General features: G+C 35.8%; 1 protein-coding gene across 2 annotated transcripts in view; it reads right to left on the bottom strand.

Annotated features, from left to right (window-relative positions):
• Positions 1–2057: 2057 nt before the first annotated feature.
• Positions 2058–22763, bottom strand: part of ERCC6L2 (excision repair cross-complementation group 6 like 2) — a 56840-nt gene continuing 36134 nt past the window's right edge. The window contains exons 16-19 of one of the 2 annotated variants that reach the window (XM_014936672.1): positions 20597–21791; positions 19747–19901; positions 5177–5361; positions 2058–3311 (exon numbers count right to left, since the gene is read on the bottom strand). In XM_014936672.1, the coding sequence (XP_014792158.1) occupies positions 2342–3311; positions 5177–5361; positions 19747–19901; positions 20597–21791 (2505 nt within the window). In that variant the 3' untranslated portion in view covers positions 2058–2341. Of the gene's footprint in view, positions 3312–5176; positions 5362–6506; positions 6677–19746; positions 19902–20596; positions 21792–22763 lie in introns of those variants that run through there. The other variant, XM_014936680.1, reaches the window with a different exon arrangement.

The raw sequence follows: 22763 nt of genomic DNA, 5'->3' as shown, positions 1-22763 counted from the left end.
CTAGTGCTGAGGATGAAGTCAAGCGCGTTAAGACACAGGTACAGACATTTGCTGGGGCGGAATCACAGCAGCCAGAAGAGGCACCCAGCAGCCGCCACGCCAAAGCCAGAGGAACGCACAACACCCTGCGCTGCTGAGAGACATCTGCCTGCACTGCAGAGCTGGCATCAAGCAGGGATGGGCACCAGGGCTTCCCTCAAGCACAGACTGCTGCATGAGCTGCTTCTTCAACAGCTTTCACAGTAGAACCAACAGACACTCCTGTATCCATACTTCCGCTAAGGCCCATTGCGTGCCACAAGACAGACAGAATGCCCTCAGGAACGTGCCCACAACTGCCTCCTGCTGCCTACCTGAAAGTAAACAGTGGGATATGATCAGGAACACAGGTTCTTTCAACGGTGAAGGGATGAACGCTATGCACACCCAGTGTACTCGGGTCATTATTTATTCCTTGAACTGCTGGTCATCTGCACAAATGAGATAATGGAGCGGCTTGAGAAAATGGTCTGACTTGAAACTGGGTGATTAACTGAACGTTCACAGTTAAGCATGACTGATCCCTACAGGAGTCCTCCAGATGTCAATTTTGTGTGGTAGTTATTCCCCTCTATTCCACCCTCATGAAATCCCACCTGGAGTAATGCATGAAGCTCTGGGGTTCCCTGTATGAGACAGACATGGACTTACCAGAGGAGGTCCAAAGGAGGGACACAAGAGTGGTCAGAGGGCAGGACTGAGACAGTTGGAGCTGTCCAGCCCAGACAAGAGAAGGCTCTAGGGTGATCTTATTGCAGCCTTCCAATACTTACAGGGGGCTTATAAGAAAGACCAAGAAAGACATTTTACTAGGGCCTGTAGCGACATGACAAAGTGCAATGGTTTTAGACTGAAAGATGGTATATTTAGTTTGGGCATAAGGAAGAAAGTTTTTCTGTGTAAGTGGAGCAAGACACCGGAACAGGTTTCCCAGAGAAGTTGTGGATGACCTATCCCTGGAAGTCTTCAGGATCAGGTTGGATGGGGCTCTGAGAAATCTGGTCTCATGAAAGATGTCCCTGCCCACAGCATGGGAGCTGGACTAGATGAAATAGTTGAAGGTCCCTTCCAGCCCAAACCATTCCATAATTCTGTGATCCCATAGTTCTTGAAATGCCCTCAGGCAGCTAACTGCTGTGCCTAGCCTGATTTGCACTCTTCAAATGTGGTAAGCAACATCCTTGGTAAAGTGTCCCCAAGACACACTCATAGGTTGTCCCTGCTGCAGAAATGACTAAAGTATCATAATGGCACAAACTGGTGTAGTATTGCACATGCAATATAATAACGTATTTAAAAGTTTTTCAGAATACAATGTTCTCAAAATAAAACCTGTTACATTTAAGCCAAGCAAAACCTAAGTATTTTCTTCCCCTATCAGATACTCAAATGCATGAAATAGAGACAACGGTAAGTTTGAATTACATTAGATTCTTCCTGAAAGTCACCTGGAAACAGTGTATTTATCTATTTATTTATTTATTTTAAAATACCACTCATACATTTCTTTCCTTGCATAGGAAATTAAACACCACCTAAGTATAGTCCAGACTACACCACCTCATGAAGACATGACAAAAGCCTATAAAAAAAAGGGAGAGTAAAGTGTAGTGAAAGATGAAATCTGACACCTAACATCATTTAATGTGCTGTTGATCGTGCATTGAAAAAGAACGAACAAACAAAAACTGGTCATTTTTCACATCAAGCAAGCTGAGAAACTTACTGCTATAGGATCGTGAAGATAATTAGAAGCTCCACAGCTTCAGAGAAACTAAGCAAAGTCATAGACCAAAAAAAAATAAAAATCCATCAAATGTTATTAGACAAAGACATCATCCCTCCTTCATGAAGTCCCTGAGCAGCTCAGAAAATATGTGGAGCACCATTGTCAAACCCTTTGAATATCATTAGGTTCTGCTGAGATGACTGAGGGTATCCAAATGGAAGTAAAGGGCAAAAATTAATTAGTACTGCTACTGGGTCTAGAAATAAAATCAGGATGCAAGAAAGCAAAGTGCACTCAGAACATTTAAAAAAGTTTTATTTAAAATTAATATACCATAGCTTACAATAATATATAGTACACATGTACTATAGATGCACATATGTACTATGTATTACATATGTAACTACATATATATTCACATCTGTATTTATGATGATACAAATTTATATTTTACAAATTCATCACTTCACCTCTAATTTCAAGGAGGTATCACGTTTTGCTGCACACTGCTAAAATTGTGCATATTTTAATGTTTAATTAAGATAATTATAGAGCAATTTGCATAGAAAAGTTTCATTTTACTACATTACATGATGTAGCAGTGGATAATTCATCTGAATCGTCTGGACTGTATTTTTTCCATAGAAAATTTTCATTTTTTTTCCAAAGAGAACTTTCATGCACTTCTCTCTTTTCTGTCGCTGGGGGATGAGGTGCTCTTTCACATAGCTTCTCTATGACTGCTGTATCTGTGAGCTTTCTGAGGCTCTCCTCGTTCTGCTCATTCAGCATGTCCCAGAAGTCTTTTGGTCTCTCCTTTGATTTTTCTACCTGCCCTGAAGGGAATCTCCTCTGTGATTCTGTAGGTCTGTCTCCATCATTTCTGAAGAGATCATTGAGAATAGAAGTATCTCCAAGTAAGTCCACAAAAGACTTTTTCTTACAAGTCTGAGCTTTTCTCTCCTCATTTTCTGAGTGAGACAGGGATCTTTTTCTTGGCAGCTGTGTTCCTTGGGAGTCCTGCTGTCCTTCACAACTTTTTAGAGACAGCCCTTCAGCTATTTCTGATCTACTGTTTAATGAGCCAGATACCATAAAATCCTTGGATGCCTGACTGTTTCTCCTTTCAATACGTTGAGTAGCAACAGGGGGCGATTGATTATATTTTGCATCAACACACATATCTTGCACATAGGAGTCATTGTCAAGTTGCTCTCTGTCTCCCTTATGCTGGCTTCGTGCTTCTGCAGCTCCACTCAGAAGTAGACCTTTAGCTGATGAAGATCTAGACTTAGACCTTTGAAGATTAACAATTGGTTTTCTTTTTCCAGAGTGTGTTGTACCTAATTCTCTTGCCTCATAGTCATGTGAAGCTTGTGCTGGTATTTCAACTGGGAAGAAAGACTCTATCTCTGAATGCTTGGAACCATAGAACTCCTTTAACATCTTCTGCCTTGTTTCTGATGTAGCTTTTGCAATATGTTCTGCCAGTTCTTCCACTGACCCCATATTAAAGTGGGATACCATTTCCTCAAATTGTCTCCTGTAATTTTCAAGAAGAAAAAATACGTTGACACCTTTAACTAGAAACAAAACCAGCTGTATACCAGGTCCTTCAACTCACGTACTTCGTATCCCAGTCAGTAATCACTAAAAGTAACTTGCTTATTAGGACCTTTGTTTGTATTTATTAGCAAAGAGAAGAAAGAATAATGACCTTAGAACTGAAGTAATTTCTGAATCTGAAACTGCAGCGTGATTTCCTCAGCTTATGACTCAAAAAGACTTAATGACTTTCAGTGTAGGTAAGATTTTGTACCAAAGGGCCAGAGTTCAGAAGGACACAGATGGACAGATGGCAGAGTGTTTTTTGAGAAAAAACACCATGAAGCATTTGCTTAAACTCCTTTTAAAACAGTTGCTAAACAAGAGCTGGATAAACACATTCACAGGAGACAGGGATTGTCCCCTCTGTCCTCGATCTAGTGAGCTATGGAATACTTGTTTCTGCTAAGAGGCTAAGCTCTACCTAAAGGAGAACACCCCAATCAAGTTAGCCATAGTTTGGGATCAGGTAACCTAAATGGAAGGCTGGAGAGATGGGTTTATGCTCCCTTGTCAGAGAACGGGTATGAAACATGTTGCCTTTCCTGTATGAGGGCTCCAGTAGCAGTGAGAATTAACTCTGTGTAGCCTCAAATACTGCTTGACTGGCTAGTTCCAGCTAGACCACTTGTGTGTGGTGACTGCAGACAGCTTCCCACTCAGGGTTACAACTGCAATACATCAACGGAGGCACCTAATTATCTTAATTCATTGCACAGCAGATCCATATGTACAACAAAGTACAACTGCAAGCAAGGTGCTAACAGATGACCTGCTCAGCATTTAAGTGAACGTGCTTAAGCTTTTTGCTAGATATGGCTTAGGATCTAGGAATAACACCCTTAACTACTTCATTGCCTTTGAAAATTTTTACCTCAGGAAATTACTGATAACTATGATTATAATTTTGTGTATTTTTAGCATGAGGGGCTCTCCTCTACCTGCCTCTTAAATATTTCGAATTTTCAGTATGCATATGCATACAGTATGCATAATTGGAAGCAAGCCTGGCACTTCAACAAGAACAGTTTGGATAGCTGAGGCCAGCTGGCTAACGTGACAGATCCTGAACACTTAGCGAGGTTACCTAGATACCAACTCTCATATGGTAATTTATTTGTCTCGTGGCTAAATTAAAAAAAATATATACCAAATCCCAGCTCTATAGGTCTGCCTAGTTTGCCACAGCTTTCTGCTATCTATTTCTACATCGGCTATTGTTATTGAACTTCTATCTATGTAACAATGGAATTTCAGTATTTATTAGTAACAGAAATAGTTTGAGGGGAAAAAAAGGAGACATAAAAATTACTAACCTTCCAAACGTAGGGAGAGAAACATCATATTAAAAATATTGAGCCCCATGTTAAAAAAATAAATACAAAAATCACTTTTTTTTAACGGTCTTTCAATGAAAGTGATGAGAGCTGGGCAAAACCAGTAGGCAGTCAGAAGCTCACTGAAAAATTTCTTGCTTCTATACAGTTTAAACATTCATTTGTAGTACTTAGTACTGCATGGTGCACATACCATGAATACTGGTGGCGATGACATCTGCACAGCGATGTAATATATGACACATTGAGTCAACACGTTAAAGTGATTTGTGAGTTCAACTGATTTTATTAATCAATTATGGTACTCTTTGTATAGGGAGTGGAAGTTTCCCATTAGTTCTGCTCTTGCCACAGAAAATCATCAATATTCTCTGAGTACGGTTAAAACAAAGACAAAAGCAACTGCCCAGAGGTAAGTTCATTTCAAGCTCAGAATTTCACTTCCATCTCACTGAAGCAGTCTCACCTGCGGATTCCTTTGGGTGTCTTTCCAATCAAGAAGGTGGTTGAACCAACTCTGTGTACTTTTTTGCTTTTCTGGGTCACAGGATGCATAACATACAGATGCTGTTGCTTACTGTTCACCAGCATTTCTGGCCCTCCCTTAACGATGTTGTTCTCTGCTGTGCCTTCTGGGTTTTTTTCATTTTTCTAGTAAAATCAGACATGGATATTGTTAAAACAGCTGCGTCTGGGACATAGTGATGAGCTCTACTGGGTCCAGTTCTTTTACTCTTAGCTAGCACTCAATAGTTATAGTGCCAAGAATAGGATTCAGAACTGCAGTGTAAGCTCCCTTCACAGTCACAAACTTGCAGGGACATTGAAGCAAAGACATCTCTAACAATAAGGTGGGATGTTTCCAAATGGGTTAATTGTGAGGCTAAATGAAAGAGCTCTACAAGCTCTGTAATGCGTAAACAGAGGCTATACAAATACTTAATCCTGCACCACAGGACCCAAATCTATACTACTATAAATTACTATAAATCTGTATTACTATAAATATTACAATCTCCAAATATTACTACAAGATAGAAAATGTTAATGCAGTCTTAATAGATAAATGAATCCAGGAAGACTTTATCAATCAAAATTAATGAATTATTTGGATTCACTGTTTCCTGCTTGTTACTGTATGTTACACAATTTTTGCACAGTACATATTCAAAACTCTTCAGGTACTATAACAAGTTAACACTGTAAGAAAACCTGTAAATAATCACAACACTATTCAAAGATACCAAAGAACAATTTTTGCCAATAGCACAATCATTCTGCACACACACAATTATTCTGAGTTGTAAATATGTTTTCGACAAGGTATCACTATACTTACCTGTAACTGAACACAAGAAAAAAAATTAAATGTTACACTTCCATTATAGTACTGATAAGATTAAAACTGGTAAGATTACGATTTTCAATGTAATGGTCAAAGAAAGCTAATATTTCTATCAAATTCAAGAAGACCCTGTTACAGATCAACTCATCATGCATTGACAATCAACAACTTGCACAAAAATATAATCCTATTTATACCTTAGTTATTTTTCAGAAATTCTCACAGATTCCTGAGAAATCTTCCCCTCTCCCAAAGGGGAGGGGAAGGGATGCCAAGGGATATAGGAAAATTAAATTATGTGTTTGAAGAGCAGGGAAAACCAGAAAAGCAGTATTACTTCTCCCCCCTCCCCGCCCAGCAAGCGAGATCAGGGGAAAGAATAACTGCTTAGTGATCTCCTGAATCCCCCTACTAACACTACTTGAGAGATGAAAACACAGTGTGTTCACACCTTGTCATCTGCAGCTCAAAATTTGGTTTTAGATCTACAATTTTTCTTCCCAATGTGTTTCTATTTGATCCATGTCCACTTCCTTTATTTCCATGGGCCATTCACAATGTTCTTGAGCTTTAGGATACCACATCTGTTCTCAATCCATTACTTTGGCAAGTAACCTCAAACTAGCATAAAGAGAGAGATGTTAATAGTAAGGGACCTACAGGCATAAATTTTCACTCTTTAAGCTAAATGCTCAACTTCAAAGACTAAAATTTCACTGCATTACTAAAAGTTTTACTATACAAAACTGAAACCAAGGCCCCGATTAAGATTTTAAAAAAACTATCTACCAATAATGTTGTTATGATAGTAACAAAATTAAGATTGAATTAGCAGATGCTATCTATAGCATATTCTACAGTTATCTTACAAATTCTGCAAGCATTTAAAATACCTTTGGTTTGGTTTTTTTTGGTTTTATTTTTTTTGTTGTTGTTGTTTTTGGTAGGGTTTTTTTTAAGATAGACATAGGTAATATAGAACTTGACTTGAAAAAGGTATTTTGAAAGGAGAAAGCAATGCTAGTTTTAAAATGTATTTATTTTGATGGAATTCTTGCATGAAAAATATTTATAGTATTCAGATCTCACTATTATAAGACGTAGTGTATTTGTCACCCTATCAAGAAATCAGGATTGTGTAGTTTAATTCAAGCAAGCACAAGTTGTTTAGAATACAAGACTAACCATATCAATGCCTGTCTTAAAAATGTTTTAGACCCCCAAAAATGTGCATCCATCTACCTCTTATTAAACAAGACCAAAGTGTATGAAGCAGTAACACTTTGATTTACACATCTATTCAAACACAGATGACTAAAAATCTCTTTGGGAAAAAAGCCAAATCTTGTAAACACACTGAAAGCTGTAAAATTGCTTGTCTTTGCAGAGAATTAGAATTAATGTAGAAAGTACTGCTAATTGCAAATAAAGCCACAAATGGCATATATAGTTCTGGAAGTACAAAACTTTTAAGTACATTGACCCACACTGTCAAACCTGAAAGAATAACAGCAAAATACCACCATATACACACAAATTGCTCCTCTTCTTCTACCTAAACTGGCTGTTCAAAGTTTTTTCCTGAAGGTAGAAAAAGTTACTACAAACAAGTTACCCCAAGAGCTGCAGAAGCTAATGCCAGTCAAAGCCCACGGCCACTGTGAGCTACTCTTCAAAAACTTCTCAGCTCTGTGGAGCAAAGCCAATTGATTAAATGGCACAGTTAGGTTAAAACACAGTAACTGGCTCTGTTGAACTTGTAAATGTTTTTGAAAGCTTGCCAACTTAAATTGAACACCCAAATCCAATAATTTCTTTATAAAAAACAGTAAACATTTTGTCAGTAAAACTAAGCCATTTATTTCAGTTTTTCTTAAGACATCTCTATGTTTGTAAAAGATCAAATCTCACGTTTGAGTGATACATAGATGAGGCTCTACGTAGAGATAAACTTGACACATGTATAGATGAAAATATTCCTGGTATCTTTCTACTAATGTTAACATTAGACAGGGGTGAAAACTTCAGTCAGCGTTCCAGCACTGTCAACATCCCACACTATTTGCTTCCTTATGACTTTGGCTTCATGTACTACTCTCCTTAATTCTTCCCTCCCTGGGCTAACTTTTTTCTGATTCTATTTCAATATTTGCCTTCTAACTCACTGATTGACATCTGATTAATGATAAACATTTCACTTTTTTATTTTCGATTCATCAAGCACTTTCTCTACCAAACCAGTGTGTGTGTGTGCCCCCATTATTTGCTCCTACACGAAATCCCACATTGACTTTACCAAACTGGTCTTGTTCATTTGAATTATCATATGCATACACCATATGCATAAGGCAATCTTGCAAAGCAAGGCTGAACCGCTGACTCTTGTTCTTACACTACTGATACTAGCACATTTAACAATCTATTTATATTATTGAATGTCATACCCTTTACGAACTAGTGTTACAACCAAAAGAATGGGAAAGTAAAGGAAACAAAAATTCTTCATACAAGACGTGCATGTGGAAGTATACTTTGTCTTTGCTGAACTTAAAGTACTGTGTACTAATTCGTATACTTAGGTAAGCATAAGCGTTGCTGAACTTCTTGAAAGAACATTTTAATGATGTAAGATCTGACCACAGCATTTTCAGATCATTACTGGAAAACTGAAAAGATGATAGTGGTTAGTACAGAAGCATATACGATGACTATAGAGCAAAAAGGTAAATAGAGAGAGAAAAAAAAAAAAAGATAGAAAAAAGATAGATAGATAGATAGATAAAAAAGATAGATAGACTAAAAAGATAGATAGATAGAAAGAATTAAGAAGAACAAGACAATTTTTTGTCAAAAAAAATCCAACTGTTTTGCCAAAAAGTAAGTCTGGCTTTGCTTTATGGCTCAGCCACATAACTACGGAAAAATGTTAACCAATTTAACACAGGGAGAAGAAAAATAGTAAAAAAAATAAAATCAAACTGCACGAATAGCAGCATGAATTATTTCTCCTGGAATTAAGATTCTATCCAGTGCCTAAATTAGTAGTAGCATGGTTTTTTCTCACTTTAAAATGTAAATATGCTTAAAAGTTTCAAATACATGAATATGTTATCCTGAATGACAACTAAAAATCACCACATAGAAATCCAAAAGCATTCTTTCCAGACATTGTACCATCACACACATACACACTCTTGTGTTAAAACATACTCTTCATGCACTGCATAGCACATTTTCTGATTAGCCGTCTGAAATACACATGATGTAACGGTTAAGTAAATATTTAATACAGCATACAGTATCTGCTATCTGTATTTAAAAGAATTTTTACAAAAAGATTGCCAGCAATCATGAAAGCAATTAGTCTACTAAATGTTTAACTATATTGAAGACATTATGCATTTGCAGTGCATGTTATGAAACTTCCACTGTTCAAAGTGGAAAATTTTCACTTAAACTTGACCATACACTTATTGGTCATCTGATAAATTAAGTGTATCCATACTGAATTATCTTTAACACCATTATACATCTGTGCATTCTTTACATTTTATCCTTTCTGAAACCGGTATCTTGGCAGGAGAAAAAAGGTACAGCAAGATAATTCCTTTGATATCAAAACCAATATTTCTATTGATTTACTGAATGTAACATTTTTACTGTTTTATTCAACTTTGGACTTTGTATGGAGATTTTCTTGAGAATGTGGAAGTGCACAAAAGAAATTAACAATTTCTTTTCAAAGGCATACATACAAAACAAAGGGCCACAGATGAAGGTTGGATAATAGAAGGCAACGTTTTCTGGATTCAAAAACCTATGTGAGAAAAGGCTACAGTACAGAAAATACTTCAGTAAATGGAAAGAAATAAAGGTAATGAAAGTGCAGTAAAATGTATTTGTGAAGTGCTATTGCAAACTAAGGAATACAACATGTAGAAGTGCAGCTGTTCCTTCCTGTCTTACCCTTGTCTTAACCTATCCCCTTTTCTTTTACTGTACTTACTCTGAAGAGGCTTTCTATATATCGCAATGGGAAAGAAGAGCGATTACTACATAGTTGTGCAGAAAATATTTTTTAAAATATTCAGAAAACCTAGGGACTCTTACCAGACATAAAAAAATACATTGGAGAAAGCATTAATTTTCACCATTTATATTCCATTTAGTCTATCGGGTTTTCAACATAAATGCATTATATCTTCCTACCACAGAAGATATTTTCCTCCACCACTACTTCTTCTGTCATGTACGTCTCTAATTCTTAAAAGTATGTAACAAGTTTTGAATACCAATAATGAATTTCCATTTCTTTGAGTTACATATCAAATACAGATTGTAATCAAGAGTCCAGCAAAAATGGCAGCATCTGCAGATTTAGAGTCCCACACCAGTTCACATTTAAGGGTAACACTCTTCAAGAAGAATGAAGACATGCAGCTGAACATCAAGCAAGTGCCACAATCCAGCAGTAATTTCTACTTAGGGGTTCCATCTTGAATCTCCAACAACTCTTGGATCTGTTAGCTCTGAGTGACAATCTGTCCCTTACCGCACAGTTACAGTGGTTTTAAAAATAGTATATACCTACCAAACCCAATTTTTGTCTATCTTTGACAGTACAAAATTTCAGTATCTGTTCTTCCTACAACAGGCACAAAGAGTGGCTCTACACTCTGGAGCAACGAATGCTAATCCATGTACAAGTATCCTCAGACATGACTGAGATGACTGGCCACCTTAAGCCCATGACTCCCCTTTTCCTCTCTTTAGCCCCTTCAAGCAAAACAAGAGAGAACAATATTCATCTTTTTACGTAAAGCAAGATGAAAACGTAAGGGAAAGCAAGTGAGCAGAGGCTAAGAGTAAGAACAGTAAAGAAAAAAGCAGAAACAGAGATTCAGGACCTCCCCACTCACAGCTGAAACAGAGTTAAGAGGTTTTTCTCTTCAGTTATGCATGAAACCACCGCTGCCAGATATCCAGGATACTTTCCATTGCACAGTTTCATTGTTTGTTTTCATTTCTAAAACAAACAAGAAAGGCCTTCTCAAATCTCTAGCTGCCTTGTAGTCACCTAAATCATACAAAAGCATGAAACAGTGAATTCAGTACGTCTGTCCTCTTAAAACACACTTTGCAAGCAAATAACAGACCTTCATGCCATATTCTACTTTGTATTTTCCCACTCCCCTCAAAACCTGAGAAAACACATGACTTTCCAGATAACTGAGTTGCAGTGGGTTTCAGATGATTGCCACTATTTCCATCAGGTGATACTTACTGCATTATGGTGAATCAGTTAATCTTTTTCCCCCATTAGTTTTCCTTCCCTCCCCCCCGTAACATCTATGAATGACTAAGACCTTTCTATATGCTTTTCTTGAACATATGCTATTCTTAGATATTGTTTTTATTCTACCTATGTCTACTTCTCAGTACATCTACAGATACCTATGTTTGCTACCTGACTGTTCATATGTGGTCTTGTTGCCTTCTCTCTTCTACACATACACATATCAAACAAAAATTTCTTCCTAAATTTTTCTGCATGCCAAGGAAGACAAAGTATAATAGTGTGCACATAAAATTTCATGTCGTTTCTTTAAAAATGAGGTCCATATGGTCAAGATAACAAAAATAAAGGTTAGCAAATACAGAATGCCTCTATCTTCACCTGATTTCACCTTCACCTGAAATAAACCATAATTGCTCTTCTACTTAGAGTATAGGCTCCTGAAGAAACTAGGTACTTCAGAGGGGTTTGGTGACTTGCACATTCCAGAGTTTGAAATAAGCCTGAATCTTATCTTATTTTAGAATTATTTCTGATGTAGACATTATTTTTCCCTTTGAATTTAACTTCCTTAATTGAAAAGCAGTCTCTCTCAGACTGCATTTGTTTACAGTTCTAACAAAATAGGAATCCAGAATGAGAATTAGAGGTAATTGCATAGCTAATGGTCAGTACCTCAATTGTCTTAGAAAATGAAGCTAACCTAGCTTAAAATTCTAGAACACTCCAGGACAATCACATTTACACCCAAACTTTCTGAACTGAACAAAGCTACTCAGGATGTCACATGAAACAGATACCTAAAATCTCCAAGCTACAAAAAATGTAAGACTTATTCTGGGTACAAATTACTCTAAAATATTCTGCCGACATTGAGAAACAAGTATTTAGCTATAGCTGCTGATAAAAGTAGATAAATTTTATCAGAGTAATATGTAGTTATTTTACCCTGGTTGTCATATCCAGCTTTTCTGCTTGTATAAACTAAGACCAAGGACATTACATAAACTCTAACCTTTTGCTTGGTAGTGAAGAACTGACTACTAAGTCAATTGAGGATGAATTGTGTTCTATTTTGCATTTACTTCCAATTCTGTTTCTTCTCTGATCAGGTAACAGAGCAAGAATTTCCCACTGGGAGCAGTTTTATTTAATTTGCTGACTCTGTTAACAAACAGAACTCCTATACACCATATCACTTTCCTGCACCAAAAATCTGACCAAAAATCAATATAGTTATTATTGCTTTTGAGAATGAGAGGAGACAATCAGAAGATAGTTGCTTATTTCAGCAGAAGCTTGTGGACTTGCACCTATCTTCTTTCGCCCTAGCACCCCTCCATCAAACAGCAGCAAAACCAAAAGCCATGCACATATACCACAATGGATATGCAACTACATGCCTCACAGAATGCCACATACGAGCTCACTGCATTTAAAAAAACAACACAAAAGCCATACTGAAATGGTTAATCGCATTGTAAGCTGAAACTGTAAACTCAATAAAGCAGCATTACAGGCCAGTCATTTGGGAACAATTATTTTAAAGCTGAATAGCACCCCCCATCCTAGAAAAGCAAGGATAATGGAATGTTATCTCCCCAAAGCCTACTCTTTGTAAACAACTATCTGAACTTGTTGAATCTGAAAGCTGTGCAAACACCCTGCAATCAGAGTTACTGTAACTGATAGAAAGCCTTTGTTTAAATGATCTACAAAATGTCAATGTAATACAAATATGATAAAGAGGAGTTCTTAATACCACAACTTTTGTATTTATAGTACTCTCAACAGCACTTAAATCTGCATTGGAGATACAAAGGTCATGTTTTTTCCTAGGCTGACAGCATGCTTAGTTCTCTCATTTACACTACATTGCAATAACATAAAAAGGGGTTTACCATTAATCCAGGTTTTATTACAAAGCATCCCGTTATTTCTCTGTCAAACACTGGCAAGAGTGCCAAATGTCTGTCATCCAATTCAGAGGATTAAGTTGTCTTTTATAGTGTGATTCTTGTACCAATTTATAAAAATACAGATATAGTTTCTTAGAGCTGGTCACAGTCTATATTTTGGCCTGAATTCATGCTGCAGAGGTTGAATATGACAGCTGGCAGGAAGCTGAGGGGAGAATACATCCTCCCCCTTTTCAGTCACCACATTTCTGTTGCCATAGTGATTAATCCTCAGTTGAATGGCTGTCTTTGTACATTTCTTTTCAGTAAAACTTCAAGTAAACTTAAGTTGAAAACATGCAGTTGACTGAAAAAAGAGACTTCACATATTCAACAGGTACAGTACAAGTTCTTGTGACTAATACTTTTCCACATATCAAAAAGCACGGAGTAGCTCAAATGCGAGACATCATCAGTTTTTCAAATTTAGTATGTCTCCTGTTCACATTTTTTGTTTTTGTGAAGCCTCCAAGCCTTCTCTAAAGTCTTCCCCATTCTCTAACCACCCCCCCACAATTCCTGTTGAAGAAATACTACACAAATTCAGCTTTATAGGAACTACAGAAAGCCTGTTCCAGACTTCTATACTTACATAAGACATTTCACATAGGTTTCTTTTGCCAATTAACAGAGAAATAATTAAGAAATTAAGGAGTGCAGTCATTTACTTCAGAATAGACTAGAAATATTAGAAGATGATATTAATCTTGCCTCTGGGAAGCTTCTATTTTATGTTAGCTAGCTATGTTAGCTAAGAAAAAGCCTCACAAGCAACAGTGCAAGTTACCCAAAAACCAAAGTAACAAGTACTGAAAATCAACCAGGTTGCTTTGGAACCTGGAAAACACCAGAAAAAAAATATGTCAAAAGCCCCAAAAATCTAAAAATATTTAGTATATGACAAAGGTCTTACAGAACGTGTTAATACTTTTATATTTTCCCCCAAAATTAATAATGCCATAATTTTGAGCAAAATATCACATGAATGGCTCAAGACTTTTTTTTTCCCCCCTGAAAGGCTGGAATACCTGCAGGTCTGCTCTGAGAATTATAGGCTGACTTCGTAAACCCACTATGTCCAGTCTACAGGTTCATTTCACGTGCTTTCATTTAGTAGCTCTTGTTTTTGATATCCTTCTTTCTGTATTTACACGAGATAGATGAAAAACAAAATGAAGACCTATTTTCTTAACAGATAATAATGGGGTGACACACAGTAACCTTCTGCTTGTTTCATAAAAACCAATGAATTTTTAATCAAGTCTATTTGCACGCATGTAAAAACAGAAGACCTGAGTTGAAACTAAAATGCAGAACAAAGATGACTCAATGATATTAAGTAAGCCCAAGAACTACACACAAAATAATGCAGGAAACATATGTAATTTATTCCAATAGATTAATTTTCAGTATAATTTTTTCTCACTCAGACTTCTACATAGAAACCAGAAAAGCATTGCTACTAAGCATCTTCTGTGAAATAGCAGATCAAGTGTATTTTGTAGTCATATGCATAAGGAAGCAATAAAGACCAATTCTCAGTAATTTTTAATGGTGTGGATATCTGTCACACTAAATGAGATGCATTTTCTACCCTCAGATGTTTAAAATACTGAAGCCTGGTATGATTATCTCTGCGTCAATGTATCACAGAACTGATCACAATTTCTGACTTAATTCTTAGGAATTGCTATGAAAGATTACAAATAGCCAGAGCAAAAAGAGACACTTGACTGCCTTCTGAGACACTTAGGTTCTGGGATGTACAATACATTATTAGGACTACAGAGGAAGTTAAGATGTATAATCTGTATCTCCAAAATTTCTTCAGGAACAGCTGTCTGCCACATCTCTGCATGGAAAAGAAATCCCTGGCTTTGTTTTGATTACTGAGGCTCCTCTTAAACACCTCTATTTATTGATGATTCAGTGCCTTCCACATAAACAACACTACCAGAAATATCAACTGTTTGAGGGACAACTAGCATATTGCTCTTCTGTCCCTTATTCTCAAAACCTAAATTGATATAACACTATCAGTTGTGGTCAGAATATGGACAATCTTCAGACACAGTACAGTTCATGAACTGCTGGTAGCAATGTAGAATACTTTTACTGTACTTCTATATATCCCTTAAATACTAAGCATATAAATACCATGTCTACCTAAAAAAGAATAGTCGTTAATCTTTTAAGTCCCTCTCTGATTATACTTACAAAATAAACTGATATCCACTGCCGTAGATGACTATTTACAAAAGATCCCTCTATAATAAGACAACAATATATTTCTTAATTGAGAATGCTACTCCAACTCATCTACAGGTAGAGAATCTTCTTCCACTTCTATGCAACGGTAAAGGGAATATATTCCCCAAACCACACTATTTTAGTTTCCTCAGGACCATGTGATAAAACCTTCCACATTCATTTGCTTCTATTATTGTCATATATAAATGTCATATATTGTCATATATAAAGTATCTTCAAATAGTTATCTTTCTCTAATTCAGATGCTGGACAGGACTTATTTTGACTAATGATATTCAACCAAAATATGGTTTATTCTCTTTCTTACTTTATATTGTTACTTTATGTGTACTTTATACTGATACTTTTACTAGTTCTAGATTTTATCTCACCTTTCATAGCTGAAAATTGTAAGAGCTCTCACGGTGTTCTATTTTTATTTCTTGACATCAGACTTCATATTCTCATTGCTGTTACCTAACTGTATTTTCGATAGCCATACAGAATTTATGGAAATACACACTGAACAAGCATGCAGAATTATAAACATGAATGCTGTAACTGAACTAATCAATTTGCACAATTCCTTTTAAAACAAACAAAAACAGTATAATTGTGCTCCCTACCACCTTGAGAGAAAGAAGAGTCAAAAGTCAAAGGCTCTGCAGCAGTCTTGAAGCCATGTACCAGGACTGTTATGCAACCTGGAGCACAAAGCAAGCAAGAACAGAAGAAATAATAGCAAGACCTATTTCTCGTAAGAGGAACCAAGATTTTGTTTCTTTACGCCTTTTGTGGTACAGAACAAGAGCAGGTTAAAATAGTATGTTCCGTTACTTCAGAGAAAAGGTAGCTGGGGTATAGGAATACTAATACAGGTAACATTAAGGACAGACTGACTACTTATTACTGGATTAAAAAAAAATATGCTTGATTGAAACCTACAGTTTAAAAGGTTAAGAGAGATTTGACTACAAATTGCATTAGTGCCAACAGTCCAAATCTAACACAGATGTTCTGAAGTCAAATTAAGGAAAAAGACTATCACCATGATGATATTTTCTTATCTTAAAGTTCAAATCCTACACTTTATATAACCAATTTAAATGCAAGCTTACGTACTCATTAGTCACTTATGTTCTTAAATTAGATGTTCTACATACCTTCAAAGTTCTCTTTTGAGGAACAAAACTCCCTGCCTCCCATCCCTTCTACCTTGGCTCTCAAGGATCTTCCCATGCAAACTCTGACTTTGAAGGAAGAGTCCTCACAGGTTTTGCAGCCTGCTCCAGTTTTAAGCAGCTTCTGCAACTCAAGTGACTACATTAGTCGCCATGCTTCAGCAATAAAGGAAAGATTAATAAACCTCATTTATATATATATGCCTTTTATCTACTGCAGGGAGAAAACCAGGAAGAAAACTTCTTTTATATTGCTTTCTATCAATTTATTTTTGGTGTAACTCATATTCACCTAATTTCCATAAATATGCTACTGAAACTAAAGAACTTCACCTAAAGTTCATGGGAATTTAGTGAAGCCAAAGTGCGATGACTAGTCAATAGCAAGAAGTCAACAAAATGGCAATGTTCTTACAAAAGGTTATCTTATGGATTACTTTTGCTTACTATTCATTACTTTCTCCTACTAACTTATTACAACATTATTACACCTGTCTTTCTAGATACATATGTAAGCAAGAAGCAAAAATGTTTCACTCTTTCTTCAACTAAGAATTGTAGGAAAGGCTGTATTTTCTAACTTACAGCTGATCCCCTTCAATGGAGCACTTTGCTAGCTTTTAAGTGTTTGTGCATTCCTTTCCCAGAGATATTAGCCATTTCTTAAAAAAAAATTATTTGAATTTTATTAAGTCAGAAATGCATTATTATAGACAGATTGCAGAGTAAAACTGCAAAGCAGGAAGACAGTTAGCACAGGTAAACTGAACAGCACAAAGGACATTTTACTTTTGTCCCCTAAAGATCTATCTATGAAACAAGAGGAAGAGATCACTTTTCGATCACTCTTACTTAAGACATAAGACAACTTGATTAAATGTGCTAAAAAAGGGACATAAATATTATCAGGGCATTATTCAGGAGTCTTCATGATGCTATCAAATAAAGATTCAAAATAAATACACTGTAAAAAAGCTTCTAATTAAGAATGTGATCATTAATACCCAGAGCAAGCAGGAGCAGTTACACCATTTCTGAGAAACAGTCAGAACAATTATGCTAGTAAGCAACACTAGCGACAAACTTCAGCTGACAAAACTTTTGTTTTTCTTTCAGTAATTATCAGGTTACAATCAACATTCCAGTATTTAGTACCTTAATTTTATTTACCAAGAAGTAATAATGGAAATTTAAACTGTTCAGCTGTATTTTTAATACTACAGAGAATGCTATTTTATCTATTATTAAACTTCATTTGAAATTAGCATTCTCCTTATTACACAATTAGTTGCTCTGACAGTGAATGTCTTGGATTAAACTGATGGCAAATAAGTGAAAAATGACCAACAAAGACTGATGACCAGAAAAGCAACAATGATTATGTTCTTCTTTAAAATAAAACTAAAATAAGGAAGAAAGAAAAATAGTACAGTCATATTCTAAATAGATCATATTTCAAAGTTGTCTATGAAGATCTGGCATCTCTTTTTTTCTAATTCAAATGCAAAAAATTCAAAGCTCCACATTTAAGAATAGGCAACCATCTAGGGATTATTTCTAGATTAGTGCCTCTACGTCAAAGAAAGAACAGGAAGCAAAGGAAGAGAGGCAGCCTTCTCCATAATTATTGATGCTTTTCTTCCTACTTAAATCTCAAAAAAAATTGATACTACTGTCACTTCTGAGGGGAAAACAGACATCTTCAAAAAACTGACTGACAATTTTATAGAGAGGTTAATTTGTAATAGTTGCAGTCACACAACTCTAAATAATGACATGGAAGTTACATGAACAATGAGTTCTATAAACTAGTTTTGAACAAACGTTGATGAACAAGACATGTATTCAAGTTGCTCTCTTCAAAGTTTGCTTTCCTTGATACTTAGTTTTATTAATAATGTCTGCCATTGCCTTTCCACAGTATTCTGCATCATTTTTAACCAACTTTTCTGTTAATATGGGACATTCTAATGCAAATGTGTTAGAATTGAAAAGGCCTCACTTTTACTGGTTGGCCTGGTTTGATCTTCCCAGTGCAAAAATTCACTGGCATCCCTGCTAATGGCTTAATTAAATACAGTACATCAACAACACTGGAAGAAATTCTTTTAGCCACTGTGAATGTTCAACACCCCAGAACAACACAGTGTTCTGTCTACAATTTTTGTAGCAATTACTAATATGTTTGTAAAGACTAACTGCACATTCTCCAATTACCTATTCTATGCTTGTGGTTTAACTTAAGAATCAGTCTAGGAAAAGGCAAATGTTTATTACAGGCAAACAACAAAGTGTCTGGATAATCAGCATAGCTTAAAACCACTATGGAAAAGAACAAAAACCTGGAAGCTGTACCTGAATTTATTTCAGATTTGTATGTATTCCAAATGTAATTTAGTAAGATGCATGACAAATAAAAAGCATAAAATGTATCTGTTGATGCAAATGAGCACTTCCAGTAAATGCTAGTTTTACATTTCAGACATTACGCTTAAACAATAACGACCTTTAACCTACTATAGCATCTGCAACCCCTCCCTCCCCCCCAAAAAAAAAAGTGCAAACTGATTTATGTTTGACTATATGCCATAGAGATTCAAGCATGTACTGTGGCAAGTGGATTTTTGTTAAACGGATCCAGGACCAACTGGAAGTTTTTTCAAGCCTCAAATCAGAAAAACACGGTACAGAATTTGATCTCAAACACTCAATCTTTAATCTCACCACTTCTCTCAGAAAATCCCACAGAGGGTGCTCTGCTGCTTAATTCCCAACTCTTTCAGAGCTGGCTAATGCAAAAAGGAAAAAAAACCAACCAAACAAACAAACCAAAAAAACAAACCAAAACTTATTAGACCTCCATTTGAGCCTCCTCCTCTTCCCATGCTCAGTGACTTTGATCGTACATGGTGGCCAATAACAGAAAAACAAGTTTGTTAGAGCTTTTTAAGATGAAAAAAGGGAGTAAAACAGTAAAAACAACATTTCCTAAACATTTCTCTTTACCTTGGCACTACAGACTGCTACATTAGCAGGGAGCTGGGAAAACTGCTTCAACTCAAATACATCTCGCACTGCCCACCGGCTCAAGTGATTCTCAGCCTTGCTGGATCCAACCACATTCTGATTTGAATGAATATATGCCACTTCTTGAACACCATCTGATATAGTAGGAGAAAGATATAATCAAAGACTTATTCTAAAATCATGAAAGATACAGTTATGATGAAGAAGGATATTGTAATTTAAAAAAGTTTTACATTAAAGTTGTAAAATTAGTTATTATTTCACTCAGCACCAATTTTCTCAGCTCTATGAGATGAACAACCACCACTACACTTATTCAGATTTATCCTGGCAGTTTAATACTGCTTTGGTTTCAATGTGATTTTTTTTTTCAGATGGATAAAGTTTCAAAGCATCTATGACTTAATAGCTGCAATATTAATATTTAAAGTTAAGTCTCAAACAGAATGAAATCTTCTACATGGTGTTTCAAATACCCAAATCACACAAATAAAGGGTTATGTACATGAAAAAAACCTTAACAGTCCTGTCAAGACTTAAGGTTTTACAGTTTATATATGTAAATTGTTGTGAATTCTTAATAAATCTGCAGTCTTAGCATCTTTCAGCAGACAGTACCTATATCTCAGAAGACAGGAAAGTAAGTCTAAGAGGTAAAAAAGAGAGATACAGAAAGACATTACTAAATAATTCAGCACAGCATTTATTAGTATCTTGTAACAAAAACATATATAAGCAGGAAGAACTTAAAACCTGCCAACAATGATAAACTAAACATATGCTACTATTTTAGTTGAAATAAAATCAATTAAATTAAATTACTACTTACCTAAATACCTGTCCATTGATTCTACTTTTTGCTCTTGATGTTCAAATTCAGCTTTACTTGCAGAAGTTCTATGTACAGCATAATTGCTAGACTTCATTTGTGCAACAGAGGTATTTTGAATAGGATGAAGCATTTTAGACCCAAACTGAACTCTGTCTCTCTGTCTCTTACACTTATAGCTTCTCTTTCTGGCATGAATTTTCTCAACTGGTAAGTTATCTTCAGAGGACGAAAATTCATCTATATGCTGAGAATCACTTTCCTTTTCTTTTCTATTGGGCTTCTTTGATTGTAGCAGAGATTTGGAGAAGCTACATAGTCCATTGCTACGGGCATGCCTGTCTTTCCATTTCAGAAGGCTGGAAGTTTTTAACTTTGATTCAGATCTATAAGAAATTTCAATATCATCGGACTCATCACTTACGTCGCTTGCCTCTTTCAAATCTCTTGTGCTGTTCTTGATGTCTTCAGAAGACGTGACTTTGCTGAAATTTGACTCAGTACTATGGAATCCACGTTGCCTACTGTCTCCCTTAAATACCAACCTATCTTTTTCTTTTGCTAACTCTTCACAGTTTTCAGATGCTGACCTGTAAATTTCAACTTTTTTAGTAAGCGCTGGTTGCTGGTGTGCTGGAACTTGAGTAGGAAAGATGATATCATCACTCTCTGCAGAACTCCATTCAGTTTCAATGACTACATCACTTTGCTTTGAAATGCAACCATCCTCACTTTCTCTGTCCCCGTCCTCCTCAGAGCCCAATAAAACAAGGCTGTCTGTACTACGCATACCTCGTTTATCAGTTCCACTCGGTGACTGCGTACCTTTCCCATACTCCAACCCATGCATATGGCTTTGACAATTTTGAAAATTACTAAGCTTGCTATTTACATTTATTCTTATAGCCTGATTATCAGAATTTGAATTATAAGAGTTATAACTATTATACTCTTCTTTGGTAGTTTCAATTTCTCTCTGCAACAACTTAGAGAATCCACACTGCATTAAGGAAAGCTGTCCTTTTGCTACCATTGAATTATTTGTATTGCAAGGCTTCCTTTTGTCACATTTTTTCACAGAAGTTTCCAGAATATCATCATCACTAAAGTCATCACAAATATCCATTACTTCTCTCTTTAATTGTGCTTGAATGTTTCTGGGGTCTTTATCTTCTTTGCAGTCTAGTTGTTCATGCTAAAAATGAAAGCAATTTACAGCAAAGGTATTAAAAACATAATATAAGGAACACATCTAATTCCAAAGCAGTGTAAAGAAGTGGATTTTTGCTATGATACATAATCAAAAAATACACAAAATAGTATAATACACAAATAGCAAGCAAATGCAAAACAAATAAGAGAGAGAAATTATAGGAAAGTCATTGTCAGATTTTTAGCAGAACAATGAAAATAACCAAACATATAAATGAAACTATATATGCTGCACACATCTAATACAACCTATGTCTTCACAATCCACACCCATATTTTTCTAGTTTATACTGATCTTGTTGCAACTTTTCATCTTTCAAGGCAGTTTGAAAACTGACTTCATGATTCAAACCTTAGTGGTGTGTAATGACATTCAGAAAAAAAACCTAATAAACCTCCTTGTATATGGAGGTTAACATAGTTAAAAGAGCTACGAGTACCTAAAATTCAGCTTTTAAAATTAGTTAAGGCCTACTGTAATCAAACCAAAATTAACTCCAGGGAACCTTAAAATTTCTAGAAGTTACTGAATTCCAGAACAGAACTCCAAAACTGTGTGCTGAGATTTAAGAATTACAACAAATGAAAAGTCAGAAGGGTAAATATAAAACTCTTGTACATGAAGTTTTAAAATTAATATGTTAATTTTGATATCCACCCTACTTATCAAAAAGCATTTAACACAAGCTAAAAAAGTTACTGTTGGTCACCAAATCCACTCTGAGAGCATGACCACACAGTGATACATTAGCAGTGTGAGGTTATGACTAAAGCCATGGCATCCTGATTTAAATTAATACAAACATTTACCCACAGAAGTCTCCAAAAAGCGTAAGAGACACTGGCTAATTTTCAGTGTTGTTCAGTGTGATCTAATTTGATGATATTTTCCACACCATATTGTAGACCTAATTGTTTGTTTCCCAAATCATCTGAACACAGTCTTCAGTCAAAA

The sequence above is a fragment of the Calidris pugnax genome, unplaced genomic scaffold (assembly GCF_001431845.1).
Source record: "Calidris pugnax isolate Ruff unplaced genomic scaffold, ASM143184v1 scaffold2, whole genome shotgun sequence".
Taxonomy (NCBI): Eukaryota; Metazoa; Chordata; class Aves; order Charadriiformes; family Scolopacidae; genus Calidris; species Calidris pugnax.
This window is presented reverse-complemented; position numbering and strand designations above follow the sequence as displayed.